Source organism: Poromitra crassiceps (assembly GCF_964638095.1).
Source record: "Poromitra crassiceps genome assembly, chromosome: 1".
NCBI lineage: Eukaryota > Metazoa > Chordata > Actinopteri > Beryciformes > Melamphaidae > Poromitra > Poromitra crassiceps.
In genome coordinates, this window is record NC_139623.1 from 121289853 (window position 1) to 121316758 (window position 26906).

Consider the following 26906-nt stretch of genomic DNA (forward strand, 5'->3'; position numbering starts at 1 on the left):
TGTTCAGCACAAAGTATAGGGTGATCACACACACACACACACACACACACACACACACACACACACACACACACACACACACACACACACACACACACACACACACACACACACACACACACACACACAGACAGACAGACAGACAGACACACAGACACATACACACACACACACACATACACACATACACAATAGGGGCTCTATCGTCCCACTGGTCTTGAATTAGCGCCAGGCGCAGCCCATATTAGTGGCCGTGGACCAGTGCACTGCCTATTCTCATGTCGGCGCTACACGCGGCCTTAAGCATTATAACCACGGCTTTTAAGTAGAATTATTCACACCGTGCTCATTGGAGAAGTGCAGTAAACGAATCACAATGTCCCTTTCATGTTCCATTCCACGGAGCGATCCAATCCGGTGAGAAAAGCCCGACCAAAGCGCTCTGAGCACCCCCCCCCCCCCTTTCATCCCCGTCTGTCTCCATATATATTATTCCACATTATTATGCTTCTCAAACCAATCTCACTGCAGTTTAAATACAGCAAGCATGTAAATACGCTACACAAGATCAAAGTGAGAAGAATGTTATAAACGCATCGGCTAGAAAAAATAAAGCCTATCCCTGGCTGGATGTCATGATGAGATTAGATTGGTGAACGTTTGGGCAGAATGATATCGTTTTCTCTCGCTACCTTTTCTTATCCCCCACTGCACAGGTAGGATGATGCAACAGCCTCTGAATGACAGGGGGTCAAAACTATGGTATAACAACTTTTTTTTCATCGGTCATTGTGCCTGTTTGACGCGCGAGAGAGAGGGAGTGAGAGAGAGAGAGGGAGGGAGAGAGAGTGAGATGGCAGAGGAGAGCTCCGCGCAATTACGCACAGTAATATATCCGGCGCACTGAATAAGGCCTGGTTTTGAAAAGCACTAAACGCTAAATTAACACCAGGGGGGAAGATAGCGTTAGGGCGGTATTTAAGGCCGAATCACCCATTCTGGCCTATTCTGGCACTGCGCCACGCAAGCGCGTCATTTTGCGTGGGGTCGGTGGGGTCCGGACCCTACCAACATTTCAGGGTGTCCAATTGTCCCTACCAACTTTTAAGCAACCTTATTTGCATTATCTTTGGAGTGCAGTTATATAGGTCATTTAGATTGTCTTCCCATATTTTGCAAGGATAGAATTGACCCGACCATTATTGAGTGAAATTAGTTTGCAATATGTTCAAAGTTACATTTACCCCTATTTTTCACAACGGAATAGGCCAGTCCACTTTTTTTCGCCGAAACTCACGTTTGATTGGCTCATTTGGCTGATGACCAAATAAACGCCCACTCACACACATGGCTAGTCTGACACACACAACATGCTGACATGCCGCCTCCTCGCCCTCCCGCTCGGAAAAAGAGAGACATCAGAAGCTATTTTGAGCGTCCCCCTGCAGCAACTGTAAGTAACGAACACACCACTAATTGTATTACTGAAAGTCTGACGCGCATCACGCGTCGCATTTGTGCCCCAGGCTGTCAGTCAAACTGTTGAATCAGGCTAGAGGCTCTTAGGAAGCGCTGCCTGCAGCCACTGTCTTTTGTTATTGTTATTGTTTTGGCTACTATGCACTTTGAGGATGGTGTTGGTTGTCGTTTTGCACTGTTGTATGTATCGATGAGAAACAAGTGTCTGAGGATGCAAGACAAATTTCGGACTCTGTCTGACAATAAAGTAATATCTTATCTTATAACGTTAAACTGTGTGAACCAGCAGAGTATCATTTTACATTACAGCTGCTAACCTGCAAAACGCGAGCAAGAAGATGCTAGAGAAAAGTGTCCTGTCCAGTTACATGCATGTGTACATGTTACATGCATTGTTGTTACATGCATAGACTAAGTAGTATCACCCCCCCCCCCCCAAACTGTGTATCCCCCTATATGAAGCAAGGGGGGAATTCCCCCCATTTTGAAAAATATAAAATAAAATATAAATATATATATTTTTTTTACGTAGGAAACACAGCAGCAACCAAGAGAGAGTGAGAGTGAAGGGACACAGCAGAGAGAGAGTGGAGAGACGGAGCAGCAGCAACCAAGAGAGAGAGAGAGTGAAGGGACACAGCAGAGAGAGAGTGAAGGGACACAGCAGAGAGAGAGTGGAGAGACAGTAATAATTACTGGTAAGTGAAAGTTAGTATAAGTCAGTGCACATTCTTTTATGCATGGTGTGTGGGTTTCAGTGGCAATGTTTTCTTTCCAAACCGGCTGTTTGTGAAAGAACATGATTAGATGGCTAAACCTACAGTTTGTGTTTGTTAGTTACAATTATGCTGACAGGACACATAAATATGGCTAAAAAAGGTTAAAAGAAACCTATTTTTTTTATTTAAAATGAGATATTCCTCTAAATATGGCTAAAAAAGGTTAAAAAAAAAGGTTAAAAAAAATTCGGCGGCGCCCGCCTCCCCTCATGCCGTCCTGGACCCTACCAACTTTGAGACCAAAACGACGCCCTTGGCGCCATGCCTCTTCGGCGTAAAGCGCATTTCGCGGCCTAAAAACATGATGCTATCTTCCCGAGGCACGCGCAAAGCGTGTTTTTTTGTGTTTAACGCCAGTTTAGCGCCTAAGGCCAGTGGGAAGATAGAGCCCTAGGTGTCCTCACGATACGATATCATCATGATACTGATGTCACGATACAATATTATTGCGATTAAAAAAAATATTGCAATATATTTATCTTTCACACTGATCATGCTGCTCAGATCCTTCCAATGCGAAGGAGCCAGCGAGCGAACATCAAATTATTTCGGTTTTTCCAAATGAAGTTGTCCTAACCTGCTCCGTGCGTCAGCGAACAGGCTGAGCGACGTATAACTTGATTGAAAAATCGCTCGCATTGGCTCAATTCTTGCGAAGCTTCACCTTCAACCTAGGGAAATGTTTGGACGCGACGGGTCACGCTGCTTCCCGGTATTGGACATACAGTAGATCATACTATATATGGACAATATTTTACACTCGATCTGCCAGGGTTTGCCCGCTCGCTGTATGTATAGGAAGAGGTGTTCGAGCAGTGCCTCCTGTTGTCGACAGATGTGGATGTGCCCGCCCGGAGGCTGTTGTAGGGGATAACCTCGGTCTTCTTGGCATTTAGCCCTATGTCCAACCTTGGCACACTAGGCACACTCTGTCACCTGTGGTGTTTGGCCCACATCTTGTCTGTGGGCGGTGTGGGGTGTGATGAACTGCAGCTTCATCTTTAGTTCTGCCCTCTCTGACCTGTCTGTTTCTCTGTCACTCGTTTCTCTTTGTTGACCACTTTGTTTTGTCTTGCTAAGTAGATTTTTACAGCAGCTGTTTTACTTCCACCTATAAGGAACGGTATTTGAGTTGGACATTTTCTCATTCCGCAGGACACGGACTACATGACATTCCATCATCTGCCTCGTCACCTGGCCAAATATGCTGTGACTTGCTGCTTGCCGCTGTTCAGCAGCAACAAAGATGTGATGTGTGGATGCTGACATGCTCTGCATGATGCCAAAGTCATCATGCATCAATGCAGCTATATGCTCCAGTGACTGGGGCAGCAGGGGGGAATTGGTACAATAGAGATACTGCATGAAATAGGCCATGCCCATCACGGGGGAAAGCTCTCCATTCACTCCCATACACCAACATCATTTCCCTTGAATTAAACATAGCATAGTTGTGTGGTGGGCTGCGCAGACAACAAACCAAAAAAATCGGCAATTAAAGTTTTTTTGTACTCCCGAGCAAAACAAGGAAGCCATTGAGAATTGGCGAGAAGAAAAATGTGGATATAGCTGTCAAGGAAGTAAGGTTTATATATGATCTTTGTGTGCAACACGTGACGTAGGAGAATGCCAGGATTGGGGGGAGTTTTTATTTCCCCCCGTTTTGGCCGTGGTTTTATCACTTGCTTATATAGATGATTTATGACATCATCATTGATGTCATAAGATGAACCTGCTCTTATGGCATCACTATGACATCATCAGTAGAGCTATTTTTAGAATGTAACAGAGCTGGTGTCATTCTTAAGGATGGCATGGACAAACGGTTATTCACAATCATATTGTGTTTAAGCTTAATCTTTTCTCCTAAATGTGTAGCTGTGATCCATCAGTGCATCTTCATGGTTTGGTCACGCTGACAGTGGAACAGTTGTCTGGTCAGCCTCTGCATCGCTGTCTGTCATTTGTTAAAACATAAGAAGACAACCAGTTTAGCATAAAACATACCCAGACTATCTCACAAGTAACACACCAAGCTAATATCTCAAATGATTTTCAATAGCAACGCCTGTAGTGCTCATTCTAATCATATTGCATTGGTCTCAAATTTTACAAATGCCCTGTGCTATTAGTGATCAATATAACAGAGACATGGGAGGATTTAAGGCAGTTTGCTGGACCAGCTTTATGTGAGAGCAAAGCAGAGGCATAATGGAGGGTAAACGCAAGTAAACACAGTTTACTCACCTATTTTCAGATCAACTGTATCAATCAATGACTGAGTGAAACAAGGTGGGTAAACTACTCACCTTGGATAGTTTACCCACCTCTGTATTTAATACCAATACACCCCTGTCACATAACGTTTTAGGACTTGCTCAGCTGACTATTACTATTACTGTAACAGCTACATAGCCAGCTGTGAGGTAGCTTACGCTAGCAACCAAAGTCACAGCACCTTGTTAATTGAGACATATGCTATGTGCTGTAGCTTGCTAACCCAGCTAGTTAGGTAGCTGTTGGTAGTGGGAGTAGAGTGAGCATGTCCAAAAAGATCGTTTTAATAAACGAGAGAGAGTGGAGTTTACAATCTGTGGTTAAACAAAGCTAACTAGCGTTAGCGGTCTCTACCTACGTTACGTCAGTGACGATGGCTAAAACCTATAAGCAACTTGGTGTTGATGTCCTGATGAGACGTCGCCGTTTCTTCTGTACTGGAAGCGTGGGCTGAAAGTGTGTTATCACTTTGTGGACATTAGGATAGTGGACATTAAAAGAGGCCGACTGAAGAGCACCATTTCCCGGAGAAGTGGCTGGGCAGTGGGCTATAATAACGTTGGTCGCAGTACGCAAGGCCTTTCAACCAGAAGAAACACAAAAATTTCCGGAAGTAGAGCCTGCCCATAGCGGCGCTCAAAAATAAGGTGAATAGAGATAGAGAGATAACTGCAGTCTGTCTAACGTTATGTTACACACCGATCTCAGTTAAGTAAACAAATTAAGATAGACGGGGACCACCGTTCGTGTCAGAGCTCACGGGACTCGGGAGAACTATTTATGTTTGGGGAGCTAACGTAAGTGGTGGCTAAGCTACATAGCTAAAGGTAAACAATGGCAGATAGACGAGAACCAAGCAATCTCTTTCCAACCAAAAAACATCTGAAGCCGTCAGTGTGGGAGCATTTCGGCAGGCTGAAAGATGACTGCTCTCCAATCTGCAAAACCTGCCGAGAAGCAGTCGCCGCTGTACCTCCAACCTACTTCTACATCTGCGTCCGTCATCACCATTCGCCGAACTAGTGAGGTAATGCACTAAGTAACTGAGCAAAATAACATTAGATGATTAAATAAACAATAATAAAACTAAAAGGGATGGATGACAGTTGATGATGACACTAAAGTTTATTAGGCTAGAGCGAGGTGCTCGGCACAGGCGAATGACGTGCAGCGCACAGGCCTTCTTGAGGCATCGTCTCTGCCCATGGTAGGATTGCCTTTACCCCGGGAGGGTCTGGTGAGATGAAGGAGGAGTCTGGCCTGGAGTCACCCACAGGGCCTAGACCCTCCATGCACCGAAGGGTCTTTCAATACTGCGGTGTAGCACTAACTCTATTGCAGCGGATTGGGCGTGATCAACCCTTCCGCGGGCAACGTTGCAGACAGAGTAGGAAGGCTGATCCGTGAGCGGCTGCTTCTGGGACGCGAGTCGGGGTCTTAATTGGCCTCGGCTGGGTCTACTGGGCGAGGGTGTATGATGTTGAGAGACCCGAAACACCTTACGACCCCAGTTAACATCACTGATGACGCGTCCCAGCGCATGCTGTAGTATGTATTTTAAAACATTACCCACATTCGTTATTTTCCCCTAAAGAAAAAAATACATGAACTGGACAAAAAAGTAATATACAGTAGTTATCAAAAGAGCCTTGCAGACAGATCCTACTATTCTATTTCTCAACAATAACTACAACTTAATAAACAAACAGAAACCATTCTAAAGTTAAATGTATTGTCTTTACTGATTGTGCTGCCATTCTCTCATCTCGCTGCTGTCGTTCCAGGACCTCGAATCTCCAAAACAGAAACTTTTCAGGAAGTAAAAAAAACCTGTTTGCTCTTAAACTACTGAACCAAATGTCGTCAAAGTTGGCACATGTCTTAATTATAGTTAGTTTCCCGCTGAATGTGTCATTACTTTATAAATATCTGACCTGGATAAGCTCAAATGATGTTGTTTATATTATCAGTCCGACTTGGAAGCGCTTTCTCATGGCCAGTCAAGCGGGAGGCAGCCGCATCCTCATGCACGAGCCCCCAAGCTCCAGGCCGCGGGCGCGCGCGCAGGAGCAGCAGGATTGTCCCTCGCCTCTCATGGCCGATTTGGGGCTTTCGCATGGGGTGAGAAATAGTCTGACATAACGTAACGTTAACGTTACTTTATTCTCGTCAGAAAGCACTCCGATTTGCATGTTAAAACAAGTTTGCAGCCTAGGAATAACTGGAAAACATTTGATTGATATATTAACGTCAGAGGAAGCCAGGATGAGTCAAAACGATATGAGAAATACACAGCGCGTCTGCCGTGTGTCTTTTCCGGGTTTATTGTCCTGCGTGGGGGGGTACACACGGAGGTAGGGGGGGGATTTCGAGGTTTGACTGACAGATTGAGGGCGAATGGCGTTACGAGATTTACTCACAAGCTCGTTTTAATGCTTTTCCATTGGTTGCATTTGTTAAAAACCACACAGAGACGTGAAGGGTGACCAATGGCATTGATTCATGAAAAAAGTGACATTCGAGGTCCTGGCCCGACACCGACGATCTGCTTCTCTTAAGTTGTTTCTTCTTCGTTGTAGGCATTCTGACGTTAACTTAAGCAATACTGCCACCTAGGGTTCGCTTTTAGATATGTTTCCAAATTAGTGCATAAATCAAACAGATCAATACTAAATGCTACATAAATCAATTTCTAACTATTGTAAACAACATGCACATAGTTTTTAGCCCAAACAGTTTACATAAAACAAAAACAACACCTACAGCCTTTGACTATGTTTTGTTCCAAACGGGAAATACCGCCATGAATGTTTAAACAAAAGAGGTAGCTGAGATGTCATTGCAAAGAGAGATACAGTCACACTTTGTTTATTTTTATTTATTTTATAAATATTTATATTTATTTATATTTATATTGTTTATTACTGTAATATTTTGATTACTGTATTATTTGTCTTCCGAAAGGCAGCAACTGTTAAAAATTGTGTGGAAAATACAATAAAACCTCTATTTAAATAATGCTCATGTGATTCTTATACGTCCATAATAATAATCGTGAAACCGTGATAATCGTGGTTTTTTCTCCGACTATAATCGTACCTCAAAATGTATAATCGTTGCATCCCTAACTGTAGCTTCAACACATCACATCAACCAAACACACACATAATGTAGCTTCAACACATCACATCAACCAAACACACAGATAATGTAGCTTCAACACATCACATCAACCAAACACACAGATAATGTAGCTTCAACACATCACATCAACCAAACACACAGGTAATGTAGCTTCAACACATCACATCAACCAAACACACAGGTAATGTAGCTTCAACACATCACATCAACTAAACACACAGATAATGTAGCTTCAACACATCACATCAACCAAACACACAGGTAATGTAGCTTCAACACATCAACCAAACACACAGATAATGTAGCTTCAACACATCACATCAACCAAACACACAGATAATGTAGCTTCAACACATCACATCAACCAAACACACAGATAATGTAGCTTCAACACATCACATCAACCAAACACACACATAATGTAGCTTCAACACCACATCAACCAAACACACAGATAATGTAGCTTCAACACATCACATCAACCAAACACACAGGTAATGTAGCTTCAACACATCACATCAACCAAACACACACATAATGTAGCTTCAACACCACATCAACCAAACACACAGGTAATGTAGCTTCAACACATCACATCAACTAAACACACAGATAATGTAGCTTCAACACATCACATCAACCAAACACACACATAATGTAGCTTCAACACATCACATCAACCAAACACACTGATAATGTAGCTTCAACACATCACATCAACCAAACACACAGATAATGTAGCTTCAACATATCACATCAACCAAACACACAGATAATGTAGCTTCAACACATCACATCAACCAAACACACAGATAATGTAGCTTCAACACATCACATCAACCAAACACACAGATAATGTAGCTTCACCACATCACATCAACCAAACACACACATAATGTAGCTTCAACACATCACATCAACTAAACACACAGATAATGTAGCTTCAACACATCACATCAACCAAACACACAGATAATGTAGCTTCAACACATCACATCAACCAAACACACAGATAATGTAGCTTCAACACATCACATCAACCAAACACACACATAATGTAGCTTCAACACATCACATCAACCAAACACACACATAATGTAGCTTCAACACATCACATCGACCAAACACACACATAATGTAGCTTCAACACCACATCAACCAAACACACACATAATGTAGCTTCAACACCACATCAACCAAACACACAGGTAATGTAGCTTCAACACATCACATCAACTAAACACACAGATAATGTAGCTTCAACACATCACATCAACCAAACACACACATAATGTAGCTTCAACACATCACATCAACCAAACACACTGATAATGTAGCTTCAACACATCACATCAACCAAACACACAGATAATGTAGCTTCAACACATCACATCAACCAAACACACAGATAATGTAGCTTCAACACATCACATCAACCAAACACACAGATAATGTAGCTTCAACACATCACATCAACCAAACACACACATAATGTAGCTTCAACACATCACATCAACTAAACACACAGATAATGTAGCTTCAACACATCACATCAACCAAACACACACATAATGTAGCTTCAACACATCACATCAACCAAACACACAGATAATGTAGCTTCAACACATCACATCAACCAAACACACAGATAATGTAGCTTCAACACATCACATCAACCAAACACACACATAATGTAGCTTCAACACCACATCAACCAAACACACAGATAATGTAGCTTCAACACATCACATCAACCAAACACACAGATAATGTAGCTTCAACACATCACATCAACCAAACACACACATAATGTAGCTTCAACACATCACATCAACCAAACACACACATAATGTAGCTTCAACACATCACATCAACCAAACACACAGATAATGTAGCTTCAACACATCACATCAACCAAACACACTGATACTGTAGCTTCAACACATCACATCAACCAAACACAGATAATGTAGCTTCAACACCACATCAACCAAACACACAGATAATGTAGCTTCAACACATCACATCAACCAAACACACATAATGTAGCTCCAAGCAATTCCTCTTCAATAGCATTTCATCAGCACCCATCAGCAAACGAATTAACAGCTAAATGCACAGTGAAAAAAAGGGGAGGGGCGGGGGGAATTGAAAGGGATGAGACAGCCTTACACAAAGTCTACACATCATCTCTCTCACTTTGGTCCTTCTCTCTTGAACTTTGGAGAGATTCACTGAAAGGGGAAGGAGAATGGGCTGCTGAGAAACTCAATGGTCCATCTGATCTTGGCAGAAAGTGCAGGATGAGTTGCTGACTCTCCCTCTCTCTCCCTCCCCCCTCCTGCTCTCTCCCTCCCCCTCTCTCTCTATCTCTCCCTCCCTCTCTCACTCTCTCTCCCTCCCCCTATCTCTCTATCTCTCCCTCCCTCTCTCTCTCTCCCTCTCTCTCCCTCTCTCTCCCACCCCCTCCCTCTATCTCTCCCCTCTCTCTCACTCTCTCTCCCTCCCCCCTCTATCTCTCCCTCTCTCTATCTATCTCTCTGACAGTGTGAGTATCCCCGACCTTTGTGTCAAAGCAGCCCGCTGCCAATGAGGGCTCCCATTACAGATTGGCACTTATGCTGGGATTCCACTGAGTGCATTTGCATTGCGTGCATTGCTGTGCTCCGGTTTTGCTCCGTGCTCTGTGCTCCGCCAACACTAACCGGCTGCGTGCAGAGCATGTCACGGCTCCGCTCCGCCAGACAGCTGGAGTGACGAGACCGACAAGTTTTCGTGGTGAAATCGCGCGCATTCGCAATTTGTATGTGGGATAAATACAACAACAAACAGGCAGAAGATCATTGTTCCCAACTGGAGAAGCAGAGGAGGGTGGACTTGCTTGGTGTTGTCCTTGTAAAAAGGATGTGTCGTGTCATATATTATTTTGTGGTTTTCCACTTCAATTATGAACTTTTCCTCATACATGTTTGTCCTCTGGCTTGATATTGAATGCTGTAAGCACCTCTGCCCTGTTGATTTCATGCCTGGCTCCGCCCATTGTGACGTTATGTTGATGTGATTATGTGAAATACGATCTGGGGTCAACACGGAGTGTTTTATTCTGAAAACCACCGGATGTTTTATTTTGTTTCTGTGTCGTACTTCCTGTCCCGCTCTACCCTTATCTGTGCGAACTTGCTGCGGCTTTGCTCCGACATCCGGTAAAAATAGAAGCCTTGCGTATCTGCTTCGGAAATGGCATCTCTGCTTTGTACATTACATTACAGCCAAAGATTTTTACAGAGGGAATTTGGGATATCTCTTAATCTTTTCAAGAATAAAATGTTACATAAATCAGGCTATGAATATGAACAAACCCCTCAGTCGAAACCTTCAGAATATAGTTAGGAATCAAACTGGAAAGTGTGGTGTATGTAAGCGCTACTGAAGTGGAGATTTCTGGTTCAAAGTATGAGGAAGTGACAACGGCCTTTTTACCCTATTCACCTGCATGCTGGGCCTCCCCTTAAGTCTTAAGTCTCAGTTTCAGCCTTCAAATTTAATTTAAATTTGAAAACAAAGACAAGAAATTCTGACAATGACATGAAATAACTCCAGTTACTCCCAATGCACTTTCAGTTGTTTCAGGAATTTTTCTAGAAATGAATGTCAGTATCTTGAAACAAGTCAGAATAAGACTCAGAATCACTGCACTACTATCAAGAAAATGACTCTTGAAAAATTCTTGAAACAAGTTGAGTTGCATTGGAAACCAATAAATTATCTAAGCTCACTGGCAGGATTTTTGTGGTTTTATGACTCAATAACAGACTACATGGCTTGTTAAGATGGATATGTTTTGCAGTGTTAAAGAAAGATTAGTCTCTGCTTCTCGCTGGCATGCAGGTAAACTCTCTCTATCTCTGACCTTGAGCACTTACCTCAGGACACTCATAGCCTGCACCAATGCAACCCAGAAAGAGGGAAAGAGAGCGCGAGAGAGAGAGTGGGGGGGTGAGTGGGCACAAAGCTGACCCAAGCATATCTCTAGAGGAAATCTCCCCTGCCTCAGGGTATTTAAAACGCTGCCAAAAGCATTAACTTCCAGCCTGTGTGTTTTTTATTGGATTTATTGTGCGACACAGCAGGCAATCAAGCCAGCCAGCGCTGGCATTGTTTCTCTGATGTGTTGGTACTGTACCTCTCCTCTCCTCTCCTCTCCTCTCCTCTCCTCTCCTCTCCTCTCCTCTCCTCTCCTCTCCTCTCCTCTCCTCTCCTCTCCTCTCCTCTCCTCTCCTCTCCTCTCCTCTCTCCTCATCTCCCTCCCCTCTCCTCTCATCTCCTCTCATCTCATCTCCCCTCCTCTCATCTCCTCTCATCTCCCCTCTCCTCTCCTCTCCTCTCCCTCTCTAGCCCTCTATTCACTTCCTATATTGTCTACTTCATCCCTAACTCCTCTCATCCCCTCACACTCCGGGAGGTTTTTGCGTCGTTACCCTGAAATGAGTAATTAAAAGACTGCTATATTGATGCAGTCATACTGTAGATGCTCTGCCAGTATCTGTCCGGGATAATGAAGTGTTTTCCAAAAGATAAGAGGCTGGATTGGAAACTTGAGGAAGAGAAGGGAGGTGGAGCAAGAAGGAGAGAGGAGAGGGTGGAGCGAGAGGAGAGCACAGAAACACCTGGAGAGACCTCGACATCACATTAGGCAAATTATCTCATCTAATTGTCGAAGATCTCGCTGCAATCGCAAATTACAAAAGTGCCCGTTGTTTTTTTTCCTGGGGAGCCGCCAAAGCCGAAATGCATTTCTTATCAGAGGCCATTACCAAAACCTGCGACTCAAGGCGAGGAATAATATTGGAGGGAAAGAAATCGACAATATGTGGACAAAATTGGATTAGCAAGCATTAAGAGTCTGGATTCCATAAACTGGACTGTGGCAGTTATCCATCTTGTTTCGACAGAGCTGCCAGTCCTCTCTTCCTCTCTGCCATTGTCATTACAGGAAGTAGGGAGTGTTCCTATCAAACGCCGCAAAGTCAACATGATAATGAAGAATTGGTGATGCCTTTCAGATGGAAGCTTAACAAGCTGCCACTTATCAAGCATCCAAGTATGATTTCTGCTGCTCAATCAGCACTGGCTTTCAAATTGTGATGAATGAGCTGCTTGAAGGGACCTGATGAGTCACCTTAGATTAGTAGCATACTCACAGTTTGAATGGGCTTTGTCAAGTGCACACTGTTAAAGGAGAATTTCGGGGTTTTTTCAACTGGACCCTATTTTCCGCACTGTATGTGTCTAAGGCAGGGGTTCCCAACATTTTTTGTGCCAAGGACCGGTAGATAGATGGAAAAAAAAGTCGCGGACCGGTTGTAATTTTTTTTTTTTATAAACATAGGCTATAATATTATAGGCTGTGTGGTAGTTGAAACATAGTTTCAAGTTGACGTTTATTTATGTTTGTAGTTTGTAATTTTTTTTTTACAGCAGCCCGGTACCAAATGCGTTGCAGCCCGGTACCGGTCCGCGGCCCGGTGGTTGGGAACCACTGGTCTAAGGGACTCATCATGACATAATTTTTTCAAATTGGTTGAGTACTCACCGAGATAGCCTTGTTTACAGCTCGAGCAATATCGTCAAACAACTACAAGTGTAACCCAGTCGGGCATTTGTGCACTGTCATTTCACGTTCACTAAAACTGCTTGTTTTACCGCTGGGAGACTCAAACTGTCATTATAGTGTTTGGCAACATGGAAACGACTCTATACATGAATATTATCCTCCCGGGTTTACTGTTGGACAGAGAAAATGTGCGTATGAAGAGACGAGGAGAGAGAGAGAAAAAGGAGCAGAATTGTCTCAACAGCATAGCGCTGTTGACGAGAGGTGAAATCCTTCGTGTTGACATAGACCCCTTATACGACTACGTCACACTGACATCACGCAGCATCAGATGCGCATGACGGAGGTAGAAAGACGTAAGTAGAAAGGCAAGTAGCTGATCTGCGGCTGGAAAACTAGACGAGCTAAACATGTCTTCGTCTTGTGCAGTGGGATGCCAGAATCGGAAAGCTATTGTAGCCGAGTATTCGGTCCACCTATTCACATTTGGTTAATAAAATAATAAACGATAGAGCCAGGCTGTAAGGTTATAACAAGCTTCACCTTTATTCTCCCCACATATCCTGTTCTACGGCAACCCTCGAGGGAACATACACAGCCTCGCATACACATGCGATGCAATAGAACACAACACAACACTGAACAGTCTGTTACACGATCAACAAAGCAAGGACTACAGTTTTACCGAATCCTGTCAACTCATACTCCTTTTAATGCTAACCGTAGGCGTCTTTGGGTGCAAGCCATTAGAAGAACTGATTGGAAAGAGGAAATCATTAAAAATGCCCGACTTTGCAGTGCTCATTTCATATCAGGTAAGGGACCGTTCGTTATTTAGAAGGGGGGGTCACTGGAGGGATTTGGTGTGCTCTGAAATAAAAAGCTGTGCCCCTTCCCTGATCAAAATATATTTTTGCTTGACCCTCCCTAAGTGATTAGAAAAATATGATTGACCCTCCCCATAGAATGTTGTGGCGAGCTTGCCTGGAAGAATGCAGACTGACACAGGGATCTTACATTTAACCACTCTTGCACCTCATACACCGCATGACAGCAGGGAGTGCTATTTATTCCACATCGGAATCATTCAACATTTGCAGAAACTCCGGCCAGAGGTGATCAAACACACTAACAGTCTCAGTCATGGTGGCTACATTGATAGTAAAACTAAACATTATCCTGGCCACACAAACATTGCCATTACCACATAATGCAATCAAAACATGAGCACAACATCACTAAACCACGTTTTTAACTAACAGTAACAAGCTTCCCACAAGAACATGAAGTCCCATAATCCTTTGCACTTCTTAGAGCAGAACTGTCACCAATCAGAGCGACCGCCTCCTCCAGTCGCTACAAATCTCCCAGCATGCATTGGGCTAATACATTTCGATAAAAAATAGCATCCAAATTAGCCTAAATATATCGAAAGGTAGATAGAAATAATGTGTATTACACAACATGCAATTGTAGAACATTTCAATATTGGACAAAATAAAATCTGGAAATCAAAACACAACCCTATGTGAAACATATATGTCATCCTAGTGGTATAAATATCCCTCGCAGATTTAATGTAATTTAGGAGATGAGTGAGCTGTAACTTGATTCTATTGTGACTTGCTAAGACTCTGGGCGCTGGGCATAGGCCATCTTGCAACGATAGAGCCCATATATATTTTGTGATGCCATGTCTGTTTGTTTGCTCAACTTTGTTCCAGACAGTGGGTTATTCGCGCTGGAAATGTACTTCCATATTATCACCAGAAAAGCGCCACTGATTCGCCAGATACTGTACACGCCTACTGTCTGGATAGGCCAAGCACAAAGATCGACAGATAGGACCGCCAAAGAGAAACAATGCACCGGGACATACCAAACAGTTTGGACAGGAGGGGTGTAAATGAAGAAACTCAGTAGTTGTTGAAGTCCGAAAAGCAAACATTACACACACAAATAAAGTTTATATATTTTTATCGAATCAAAATTGTATACCCCTCCCCTGGACTCAAATTAAAGAGAGTGTACCCTCCCTCAGCCTAAATTTAAAACAAAATGACCCTCCCCTATTTTCCTCCAGTGGACCCTTCCCTAAATAACGAACTAAGCTGTAGCTGTCTGTCATTGCTCGGTTAGTTAACAACCAAGTAACGTTAAAAAATGTCATTATTGTGTTGAACTGATTGGAACGAGGACATCATTAAAAATGCCCGAATTTGCAGTGCTCATTTCATATCAGGTAAGCTGCCTGTAGCTGTAGGCTGCTAACAGCTACATCGCTCGGTTAGTTAACAACCAAGTAACGTTAAATAATGTCATTATTGAGTTGTGTGCATTATCAACATAACAATATATCTTTGCAAGTTACAGAATAACTATCTACGCTATGTATTGCTGGCCACTCTAGGCTTGGCCATTTCTTCTTGTCTTTTATCCATTGACACGGCGCCAATGCGTATGGGTCTGTAAGACGTATCCCATTAACCAACGTTAATGTCGATGGATAACATTGCTTATCAGTAGGCGATAAGCTGTTGTAGTAAGCCGAGAACTGCATTTTAAAACTAAAATCTAACTGTGTGTCGCAGATGGGTGCAGAGCAGTCCTGACAGCGGCGGCTTTTACACAGCTCTGTCTCTGTGATTGCCGGGATCCCGGCTTTTTGACTCCTTGCTGCGCCCGCAGCTCCAATGTTGACAGCTGTATAAGGGTCTATAGCTTCCCTGCTACTCTCGCTCTCGCTCTCTCTCTCTCTCTCTCTCTCTCCTCGCCTGTTCACGCCCATTTTCTCTGTCCGGAGAATTCATGTATAGAGTCGTTTCCATGTTGCCAGACACTATTGACAGTTTGAGCCTCCCTGCCGGCAAAACAAGCAGTTTTATTAGCGAACGCGTGACGATGCGGTGCGAGCTTGCCCTGTACAGTACACTGTGTAGTTGTTTGAGCACATTGCTCCAGCTGTAAACAAGGCTATCTCGGTGAGTACTCGACCAATTTGAAAAAAATATGTTACGACGAGTTCCTTAGACACATACAGTGTGGAAAATAGGGTCCAGGTTGAAAAAAACCTAAATTCTCCTTTAAGGGGGGCAAACGAGATGCCGCCAAGAGAAGAGGGGCATGCCCATAAAGTCACAGCTTGGATCATCATCTGAGCAAACAATGTTTTCCTTTTAGCGGCTTCAGGGGGTGAGAAGGAGGCTGAAGATTTGTGTGCGTATTCTTCAGTGATGCAGTATGGTACGGTAAACACCTTTCTCTCATGGGTCGGTAGACTAAATACAAAATCATGTCATTTTTTGCATGGGTCAGGTGCTCTCTGCATTGTGTCTGCACACTCACTGCTAATGGACTGGATACAATCACCATAAAAGTCAAATATGTGGCATTGATTTCACTGCAAAAACTATTTATATTGTCAAATTTGATTACAGATGGTAATAACTTGTGTGAAACATAAGCCTTGGTGGAGATGACCTACTGAAATAAACATGTAAGCTACTTCAATTTTCAATATGAACTTTTTGTATAATTAACCTACTTCACTTTTTATCTTTACTTCCTTGACTTAAAACCACATTTCCGAAAGAGATATAGCAAACCTAAAGTTTGGTTCTTTCCTGTTTGCTTTGGTAATTGCTTCAAAATGCCAAGCTCATGGACTGAGCAAAGTTAGCCATGTGAGGTTGAAAGGTTACAGTACATTCCAAATCCTCATCATCATCATACTGAGGTAAAAGCATTCTGAATTCAAACAAGCTTCAAAGCTTTTTCCTAAACTCTTAAGAAGTTAAGAAGAAGAAAACTGCACAGGCTCAGTGGATAGACACAGCATGCAAACCTGAAGGACACCCAATATGCACCACATTCACACAGGCATGGGGGCTCACCAGAAGTTGACAAGGAACGGATGCTCAAGGTTCTGCATGATCTGCAGCTCTTTGAAGACATTCCTCACTTCATTCCGCTCCACACATTTTAGCTTGTTCATGTACTTCATGGCATACATCTTCTTAGTGTCCTTCTTCTGCACAATGCAAACCTGGTAAGAGCACATTAAGTTACATTACACTTCTTTGATTATAAAGGACTTGGGCATGCTATAGAAACATCATGGAATTCGCAAAACACATGATCGGGCTCTATCTTCCCCCTGGCCTTAGGCGCTAAACTGGCATTAAACGCAAAAAAAACACGCTTTGCGCCTGGCTACCCGTGACTCGGGAAGATAGGATCATGTTTTTAGGCCCCGAAATGCGCTTTACGCTGAAGAGGCGTGGCGCAGTGCCAGAATAGGCCAGAATGGGCGTTTCGGCTTTAAATACCAGCCTAACGCTATCTTCCCAACTGGCGTTAATTTTGAGGTTAGCGCTTTTCAAAACCAGGCCTTATTCAATGTGCCGGAGCCGGGGATGCACCCACGGCCTTATTCAATCACTCTTTCTGCCGCTATCTCACTCTCTCTCCACCCTCTCTCTCGCTCACTCCCTCTCCCTCTCTCTCGCGCGTCAATTTCTGCCCATATACAGTAGCGCACTGCAAGCATCAGATCTGAAATGTAGGCTACACCACAGAATGACAGAGCCATCCCTATTTTGGGGAAAGTCCACAGTACTAATTTATATGTAGGCACTAGGCAGGTACAATGACCGATGAAAAAAAAGTTGTTATACCATAGTTATGAGCCCCTGTCATTCAGAGGCTGTTGCATCATCCTACCTCATACCTGTCTGCCGTGCAGAGGGGGAGAAGAAAAAGGCAGCGAGAGAAAACGATGCAATCATTCTGCCCAAACTTTCACCAATCTAATCTCATCATGACATCCAGGGATAGGCTGTATTTTTCTCGCCGATGCGTTTAGAACATTCTTCTCACTTTGATATTGCTATAGTGTAGATCAGGGCTATTCAACTAAATTGTTCAGGGGGCCACATTGTCAGAAACCTAAGGGGCCGGGGGCCGGACCGTTCCCCGAGCCATTATATGTACACTTGACACAACCCGCCACCACATTTTCGCAGCCGTGCTGGAATTATTATTAAATAGGGGGTGCTGTAAGGAATGGAATCTCGACGCGTTGAAGAAAATTTTATGTTTTTTGGACTTTTATCCATATTTAGAAGAATATTTAATTTTAAATTAACATTAGGATTATACTGTTGTGATGTCATTATTCAGTATCTTCTCCTTTTCTCACTCACTTTCATGTAACCACCTGCTCTCCCTTTAGTCGTTTTACACTACAACAGCCAGCAACACAGGCATAAACACTGAACTTATTATTATTATTATGGAAAACCAGATTATGATGAAAATCAAACACTGTAATGTAACAAACAAGGAAAAATGAAATAAAAAAGCTTCTCCCGGGCCAGTCATAGATCTTTGTCCCCCACAAAATATATATATATATATATACAGTATATATATATATATATATATATATATATATATATATATATATCAAACTCTGGCGGGCCGGATCAAAATTCAAACGGGCCGTATCCGGCCCGCGGGCCGCCAGTTGAATAGGCCTGGTGTAGCGTATTTACATGCTTGCTGTAGTTAAACTGCTGTGAGATTTGTTTAAGGAGCATATGGACAGATGGGGATGCAAGAGAGGGAGGGGAAGCTAGGAGCACTTTGGTCAGGCTTTTCTGACCGGACTGGATCACTTGAAAGGGAAGAGTGTGATTCATTTACTGCAGATGGCCAATGGCCACAGTTGTGAATAATTCTACGCTTAAAAGGCGTGGTTAAATGGTTAGCGCCGGCTTTAACGCCGAGGGGAAATTAGGGAATGCGCCTGACCACACCCACTAATAGTGCTGAGCCCGGCCTTAAACGCTAATTTAAGGCCAGGGGGAAGATAGAGCCCATGGTCCCCAGATAAAGCCACACCAGCCATGTAAGGAAAAAGTGCCTCCAAACGAGCCAACTTGACTTCTGTGATTTTGTGACATCACAAAGCAACACTCAACATTTAATTTGCCCCACTTATACAGCGCCGCCCTGCCAACTGAATGTGGAAGACGAGGCCTTGTATTCTGTAGCATAGCTGTGTTGATTTTTTTTTTTTTTTTTTACTGAAAACAATGAACTGTCTGCGCCAAAGATGGATCTATCCCAACAGATCATCTTATCTTATCTTATCTAATCTTATGAAAACAGCGCATAGTTAATCAGTTAATCAACTGTTGCACTAGAAGTTATAAATCAGAAAGACTACATGCACTGTCGCCTAAGTGACGTCACTTTCTCTACCGGCAAAGCTGAAGACCGGCGACATGCCACGAGCTTCCACAAGCTATGTAGTTTTATACGAAACTAACCCCTACGTTTCAGTTTGACGACAAACTGTGACTTTCTTGACATGCAAAGTTATGTTTTAAATTGACAAAATTAGCATTGGTACCCCGTGCACACAATTAAAACGGTATCAAAAAAGTAACGTTATTCTCCGTCCACCGCCATTCATATTTTTCGCAGCGCTGGTACAGGGAGAAAGCAGGAAGTGACGTTTCACTTTGAGTCTCTATAGTAGCAAACAAATCAACAATCCAACAAACAAACAAACAAAGGAAACAATCCATAGTCCTCCCCCCATTTTACGTAATCATCACAGGGGCAAAAATAGAATATGAAAGTGAAGCATTCATTAGCAATGCTAGTGCAAGTCAGTAGGGAATGTGACAATTTCCTTCAGAGTTGCATAGCAGTCCTTTCAAACAGCGCTGTTGCTTATTCATACTACATACATACTGTACGAGTGGAAATAAATGGAGAAGCTTCCATGTGATGCAGCAAAATGCAAAAAATATACCGTAATTCTTCCAATAAGCACCTGTACTTGAATTGCCGCCGGTCTTCCATTTCCCGCCGGGGGTCCAAGTTGATTTAGCATAATAAGCGCCTGACTCTTTTTGCCGCCGGGGTGTTTTTTAGAATAAATACGTTTTTTGGTACTGTATGTTTTTGTGTTGACTAAATTCAGTCACTTACGGTAATGACGTTGTTTTGGAGGAAGTCAGGCGGAAGTTTCTCCCCCTGTCAGACAGTTTTATATTTTATTTATACATGCTGTAACCGACATGTTTCAAGTATGCATACCGCATTGTTTAATGCTACGGATTCCTGTAGGCAACGTGCTGGAGACGCAGGGCCCTATTCTCCCACAAGCCTTCGGCGCTAAAACGGGCCTTAAACGCAAAAAAACGTGCCTTGCGCCTGTTTTGGGACGATATCAATATGGCTTTACGCTGCCAAATGCGCTTTAGGCCGAATGGGCGTGGCGCAGTCCCAGAATGGGCCAGAGTGGGCGTGTCGGCGCTAAATACCGCGTACTGCTATCTTCCGACCTGGCGTACATTTAGCGCTTTGCGCTTTTGAAAACCAGGCCTATTCAGAGTGCGCCAGTTGCGCGGAGCGCTCCCCTCTGGCTCTCTCCCTCCCCTCTGGCTCTCTCCTCTGTCACCCTTCTCTGTGTCACTCTCTCCCTCTCTCCTCAGTCTGCCAGGCACAATACCGACTGTCTCTGACTCCCTCGCTCAGAGTCCCATAGAAAAAATAAGCTGTAAGTTCACTGCAATGTGAATGTCCCAACATGCATTGTGTTTCTCCATTTCGCTACTAAATAGCAACCAAATGAGCCGAAAACCTATATTAAGGGAGGATCTAAATAATGTGTAATGGTAAGACAACCTCCAATTGTAGAACATTTCAATATTGGACCAAATAAAACATCGAAATGAAAACACCACCCTATGTGAAACATATATGTCCTACTGGGGCTATAAATATCCCTTGTCGATTTAACGTGATTTAGATAAGTGACAGCGGAACGCGCTTCGGAAGCTTCTACTGTCATCTGCTATACTGTGATGTCCGCTCCAATAACTTGGCCCTACTGCACATTTAGTTTTACAATAAAAACACATTTATGCAATGACGTTACATAATGTAGGCTATATTTATGTGCATCATCCTTCCTGCAGCAGGCGAGAGAAAATTATATATTTCTGGACAAACTTTCACCAATCTAATAGGCTATATTTTTCTAGCTGATGCATTTAGAACATTATTTTCACTTTGATCTTGCTATAGTGTAGCGTATTTACATGCTTGCAGTATTTAAACTGCAGTTAGATTGGTTTGAGAAGCATAATAATATGGAATAATAGCCTATAATGGAGACAGACAAGACTGGATGAAGGGAGGGGGGGGGGGCAGAGCGCTTGGCTTTCGTCTGGTTTTGCGGGACCAGTGGAATTGGAGCTAAAAAGGCAAGCGTGCGATTCGTTTATTGCAGTTATCCAATGAGCATGACGGTGCATAATTTTACGCTTAAAAGGCGTGGTTGTAATGCTTTAGGCTGCGTGTAGCGCCAGCACGACGATATCAAGTGCGCTGGTCCACGGCCACTGATTTGCGCTGCGCCAGGCGCTCGGCCTAGAAACAGCGCCGATGCAACGATAGGGGGCGCAGTGTCTAACCGAGAGCGGTGGGCAACTTGCGCTAACGTAGCGTAATGTTACAGTTGTGCTTTGTAAAAGCGCATTTCTCTCAGCGGAACAGCGATCATAAATGCAGTATGGATTATACCCATTATACTGGACATGTATTGGAAACTTGGCGTCTACCTACCGGTATTTGGTAAGTCTGCTTGTTTTGTCTAGTGCTGCAGTGCTGTTTGGTTGGCGTTGGTTAGCTTGGTAGCTACGTTAGCGTGCCTTCAATGTTGCTTTGCTGGGAGAGTCTGGCAAGCGAGACTAATAACGTTGCTATGACTTCTTTCCAAAGAAACACAAACAACTGAATGTGTGAGCGGTAGGCTAATGTTACTTGTTTAAAATAAGGTATGGCTGTTTGGCAGAGGTAGAAGAGGAGAGCAATGTACTGATACTAAAGTAGTTGGATGATGATGATGATGATGATGATGATGAAGATGAAGGCTATCAGTTGTTTTCGTTCATTCCACTCCGTTGTACAATAGGCATGTTCAAAACTGCCTGTACCTATGCTCTTGTGTGTACTAAGTACTATCTCACTGGTTTAAATAAGCAATTTGAAACGTTCCGTTTTTGCTGAGCAGGCATTTCTGTTCAAAAAATAATAATCGCCTGGCTCAATTATGTGAAAATAAAAATAACCGCCTGACTCTAATTGCCGCCTGTTCCTTTTACCGCTCGGGGTCCAAGTTGATTTAGCATAATAAGCGCCCGGGCCCTTATTGGCAGAATTACGGTAAATAAATAAATAAACAAATACCTGGAGCACTCGACTCCGCTGTATGTATATCAAATTGCAGGTGATCTAACAGTTTGAATGCCCGCTCAAGTTTAAAAATATGTGAGAATAGACAGTATTCTCAATATGCAGCGGAGTAACCCTACATTTCTGTGTAGTCGTGCTTGTTTGTGCTTATCCGTCAATAAGCCAGTGATTACTGCTATCCAAGATTGTGATCTGTGGAGCAGCTGGCACGGTTCATCAGCCCAACCCTGATCGCATCTCTCCTCCTATTGAACAGCTTGGCATCCACTGATTAGACTGCTTATCTGTTGTCGTGAGCTAAGTGATAGCCTAGAATGGCGATGCTGTGTGTGAGTGAGTGCGTGTGTGTTTCTGACATAAAATAAACTGTTCCAGCTGGTTGTTTTGAGAGCACTAGGTGTGTGTGTGCGTGTGTGCGTGTGTGCGTGTGTGCGTGCGTGCGTGCGTGCGTGCGTGCGTGGCGTGCGTGCGTCCATAATGACTGCTGTATTAATTTAACAATGGCAAGTCAGATATTGATGTGCTATTCTCTCCCCAGAAAAATAGACAATCGATCCACTTGCACAACTAGACAACCACTGTCATTTTCTTTATGATTTTACAAAGGGAAAGTCGTCAAAATATCTTATTATTTCAAAACAAATCTGACACAGTCAGTTAATTTACATTTTAAGTGGTACCAAAAAAGTGCCTTTGCCTGAACAAGATTGCATTGCTCTGTTTTTGCTTGACTTTCCCTTGTTTAGAACTGCTGGCTGCTGCATTACCAGTAAATGTGGAATGCTTAGTGCAGTGGTTCTCAAAGTGGGGTCGGGGACCGGGGCAGAGGTTCTCAAATGTTTTTTACCCCTTATAAGAGGGGTAAAAAAAAAACTCATTCTGATTTGTGATTTTGGGCTCAGCTTGTTTCCACGGTAATGTGCTTGACATTTAAATTGATAGGTTTGTCAGATTAGAATGTAATCCATGAACCATTTTAGATTTAAAGCATACAATATTTTATATTTAACTATGAAGCTTTTGCACACAAAAAAAGTTTTTCCCCCCTTCTTTTCCCCCCTGGCAAAGTGCCATGGACCCCTGGGCATCCCCGGACCCCCATTTGAGAACCACTACTCTAGGGGTTCCCGGGGGTGCCCCGCAAAAAGGGGAATAATTTATTTTCCACTATAATTCCATCCATAAGTAACACAATGACAGAATGTATGACTATTTTGGTCATGGGTTTCAAACACTTTCTGCAATAAAACATTTATATAAAAAAGATGTGGGACCCTGCGACAAAATGTTATCAAATGGGGGTCTGTGGTCTAATTTGTGTCAGTTTAGGGGTCCTTGCTAAGTGGAATGCTTAGACTGCATGTAATATTGTATTGAAGAAGGGATACATCTTATTCTTTCTTTCTTTCTTTTTTTTTGGGGGGGGGGGGCACTTTCTTACTTTCCTATGAAGCTGAGATTTATTGGGACATTGTTTTTAACTTGACTTGGATTCATACCCCCCCCCCTCTCTCTATCTCTCCTTTGACTGTATAAAAACCAGTTTCCTGAAGAAGAAAAAACACCTACTTTTCCGAAGCTCCCTTTTCCAATGGCCCTCAGAATCTGGAAGTGGTCGAAATTGACTGTGGGAAAGGAGAGAAGAGAATCTGTTTAACTTTGATGAAATACAAAAATGCAGAAATGGAAATTGTACTGTGCTTGCGTCTGAAGAGGGAATGTATGAGAATGTGTTATCAGCAAATACAATATAATGCCATGGAAACCAGCTGACACTTGGTGCCTTTTTTAAATGAAAAACAGGGCTCATTACTATCAGCAAATGGAAAGAGATTTGAGTGTTAATTGTCAATTCCGTTACTGTAGGCTTCACGTTCACATTCAGCTCAGTACAATAATGCTACAATCAATATGAAGCACAGAAGCAGCTAGAGAGGCCTACAAAAATCTCAGATGGCAGCCTGGGGTCACTTGGAACTGAAATCTCTCATCCCTCATCTCAGGGTTAACAAACTCAAGAGTTTTCACTAAACCCGCTTTCCACCCGGCCCATGTCTTGGCCTCCGACAGCTTTCTCGCTCTGAGCCCCACGCTGCTGCAGAGCGCTGTTCGCCCCCACCCCCTGGCATGCACACAGAGCTGTGGGGCTGATTGTGTCCCGGCGGTGCAGTGCTTAGTCAAAATGTATGAATATTGAATGTGTTGCGGGTTCAAATTGACACCAAATGCAACGCTACACTCCCTCAGGTTCCCAGCAACACACTCGCCAAGTGTGAAGTCGATCGGGCGGACGGTTCTCGAGATATGACATAAACAGACACACCATACAGAGTCCTGCATTTAGTAGAGATGTATTCTGTTGAATACCTTGAATTTAATTATCCAGTGGCTTATACAAATAGAGGAAGTCTGTATAGCAAAAGTACAATGTACCCAGACATCCTAAGGGGGAGGCCACACTGATCCGTGGTATGTCCATCTGCGTTCATTTCTCTGTTCACTTCCATTCATTTTCAAGACAGCTGTCCGTCAGTCCACGGTGGAGTACTGATGAAGCGGTACGTATCCAGTAAATTTGCATACATTTTAATGGACAGAAAAGTTCAAGAGGGCTGAACCTTTTCTGGATGGACGTATCGGATGGACGGATGGTCGGATAGTCACCGTCCATTTAGCCAATCAGAGTCGAGGAGGCATTCTCAGAGCGGAAATGGCTGAGCGGGTTGTTCTTTCAAGTGGGCAATGTTTGTTTCCCTTTTTGTCCCACTTCATTATTGAACAAAATCATCTTATGACATGACTGATGATGTCATAGGCACTGATGATGTCATAGGTTTGTGGTTTTGTTACACTCGGGCAATTGTGACATCACTGATGATGTCACAGACATTGTGACATCATTGTGATGTCATCAGTGAGTAGGGATGGGACTCGATACCCGCCAAATTTCTCAAAACCCGAAAATCAATAAGGTCCGACCTTATCGATACTGTTATCGAGTAGCGGCCGCTGGTCCATTAAAGCCTGTGCTGCCGTGCCATGCAGACAAGAGTGACTGTCTAAGTAATAAAACTTGTAATTCGATTAAGGATTGAATCACGTGCATCACGCGTGACCAGAGGCGGTCCTAGTGATCTGGAGGCTCCAGGCCAAGCCACGAAGGAGGCCCCTACCGGTGGCGGACCAAAATACCTTTTTTGGACGTATTTTTGACATATTTAGAGGCTGTTTGAAGTTACATCCCCCCTCAGATTCAATGGGCATGACCCTCTGCATCCTCTCTCATTCTCTTTGTGAATCTTGTAATCTTTGTCACTTGTCATCTTTATATCTTTATCTTTCTTTGTCACTTGTAATCTTCATAATCATATCTTTATCTTTGTCATCTTTATATCTTTATCACTTGTAATCTTCATAATCATATCTTTATCTTTGTCACTTGTCATCTTTATACAGTAAACCAAATATAGATCACTCATTCAACTCAACATCAATCTACAAATAAACATCAATGTGTAAATAATAAGTAAACAATAAGGCACTCGCACAATACAAAGAAACATCAATAACTCAAATGAAGGCACTATCAGTGGACAGCGAACGGGCACTGCAATTTAGCATGAACAAGGAGCCACATGGCGGACGAATCCACCGCATGTAGAACACAGTATAAACGTCATTCATTCCACACAGACAACAACAAATAATAACACTCACTTGTTCCTTGGACCCACAGCAACATATAACAACAAAAAACCCCAGCAACTGGATCAGCAGAACTACCAATAGAGTCCACTCTGTAAACATTAGCAAAGCTCTTCGACCAGCAGCGCACTTTCTACTCTCTAACCAGCAGCGCACTTTCTACTTTCACTTTCATGCAGTTAAGTTTCGTTTCTGCTCTGCTGGCTGCTGGTCTCCTGCGGCATCAGAGGAAGGGGGGGGAATGGGCATGTCTGGACCTTATATTTACCAAGCCCCCAGGAATAGCGCTGGGCTTTGAAGCCATTTGAACATGCTGGCGAAGCTCTGTATTGCAAGTCACGTGACGCCATGCAGCCCAGAAAGGAAAATTCCCATCCACTTGCATGGGGACTCCGGCAGCTGTTAAACCCAGGGGAATTTTTTCCGGGTGTCACTCAAAGTATAAAACGACTCTTTTAATTATCAACAAATTTTTTATGGGGCATTTTTTTCTTCAGAAGCCACTAAGAGCCGTATACGGGGGTATTTTCTTCTTGTAATACAATCCATGGGTGGGAGGGGTGGGAGACGTCATGGAACACGTCATGGCACACATGCGCACTTCGCCTTGGGCTGCATAGTCAGGAAGTAAA

General features: G+C 43.2%; 1 protein-coding gene across 1 annotated transcript in view; it reads right to left on the reverse strand.

Annotated features, from left to right (window-relative positions):
* stk32a (serine/threonine kinase 32A) overlaps nucleotides 1–17320 on the reverse strand; it is a gene marked incomplete at its 3' end in the record, with an annotated part of 261148 nt that extends 243828 nt beyond the window's left edge. Inside the window, exon 1 of the mRNA XM_083638850.1 lies at nucleotides 17187–17320. Within this exon, the coding sequence (XP_083494976.1) occupies nucleotides 17187–17305 (119 nt within the window). The 5' untranslated portion in view covers nucleotides 17306–17320. The remainder of the gene's footprint in view (nucleotides 1–17186) is intronic.
* Nucleotides 17321–26906: the final 9586 nt, after the last annotated feature.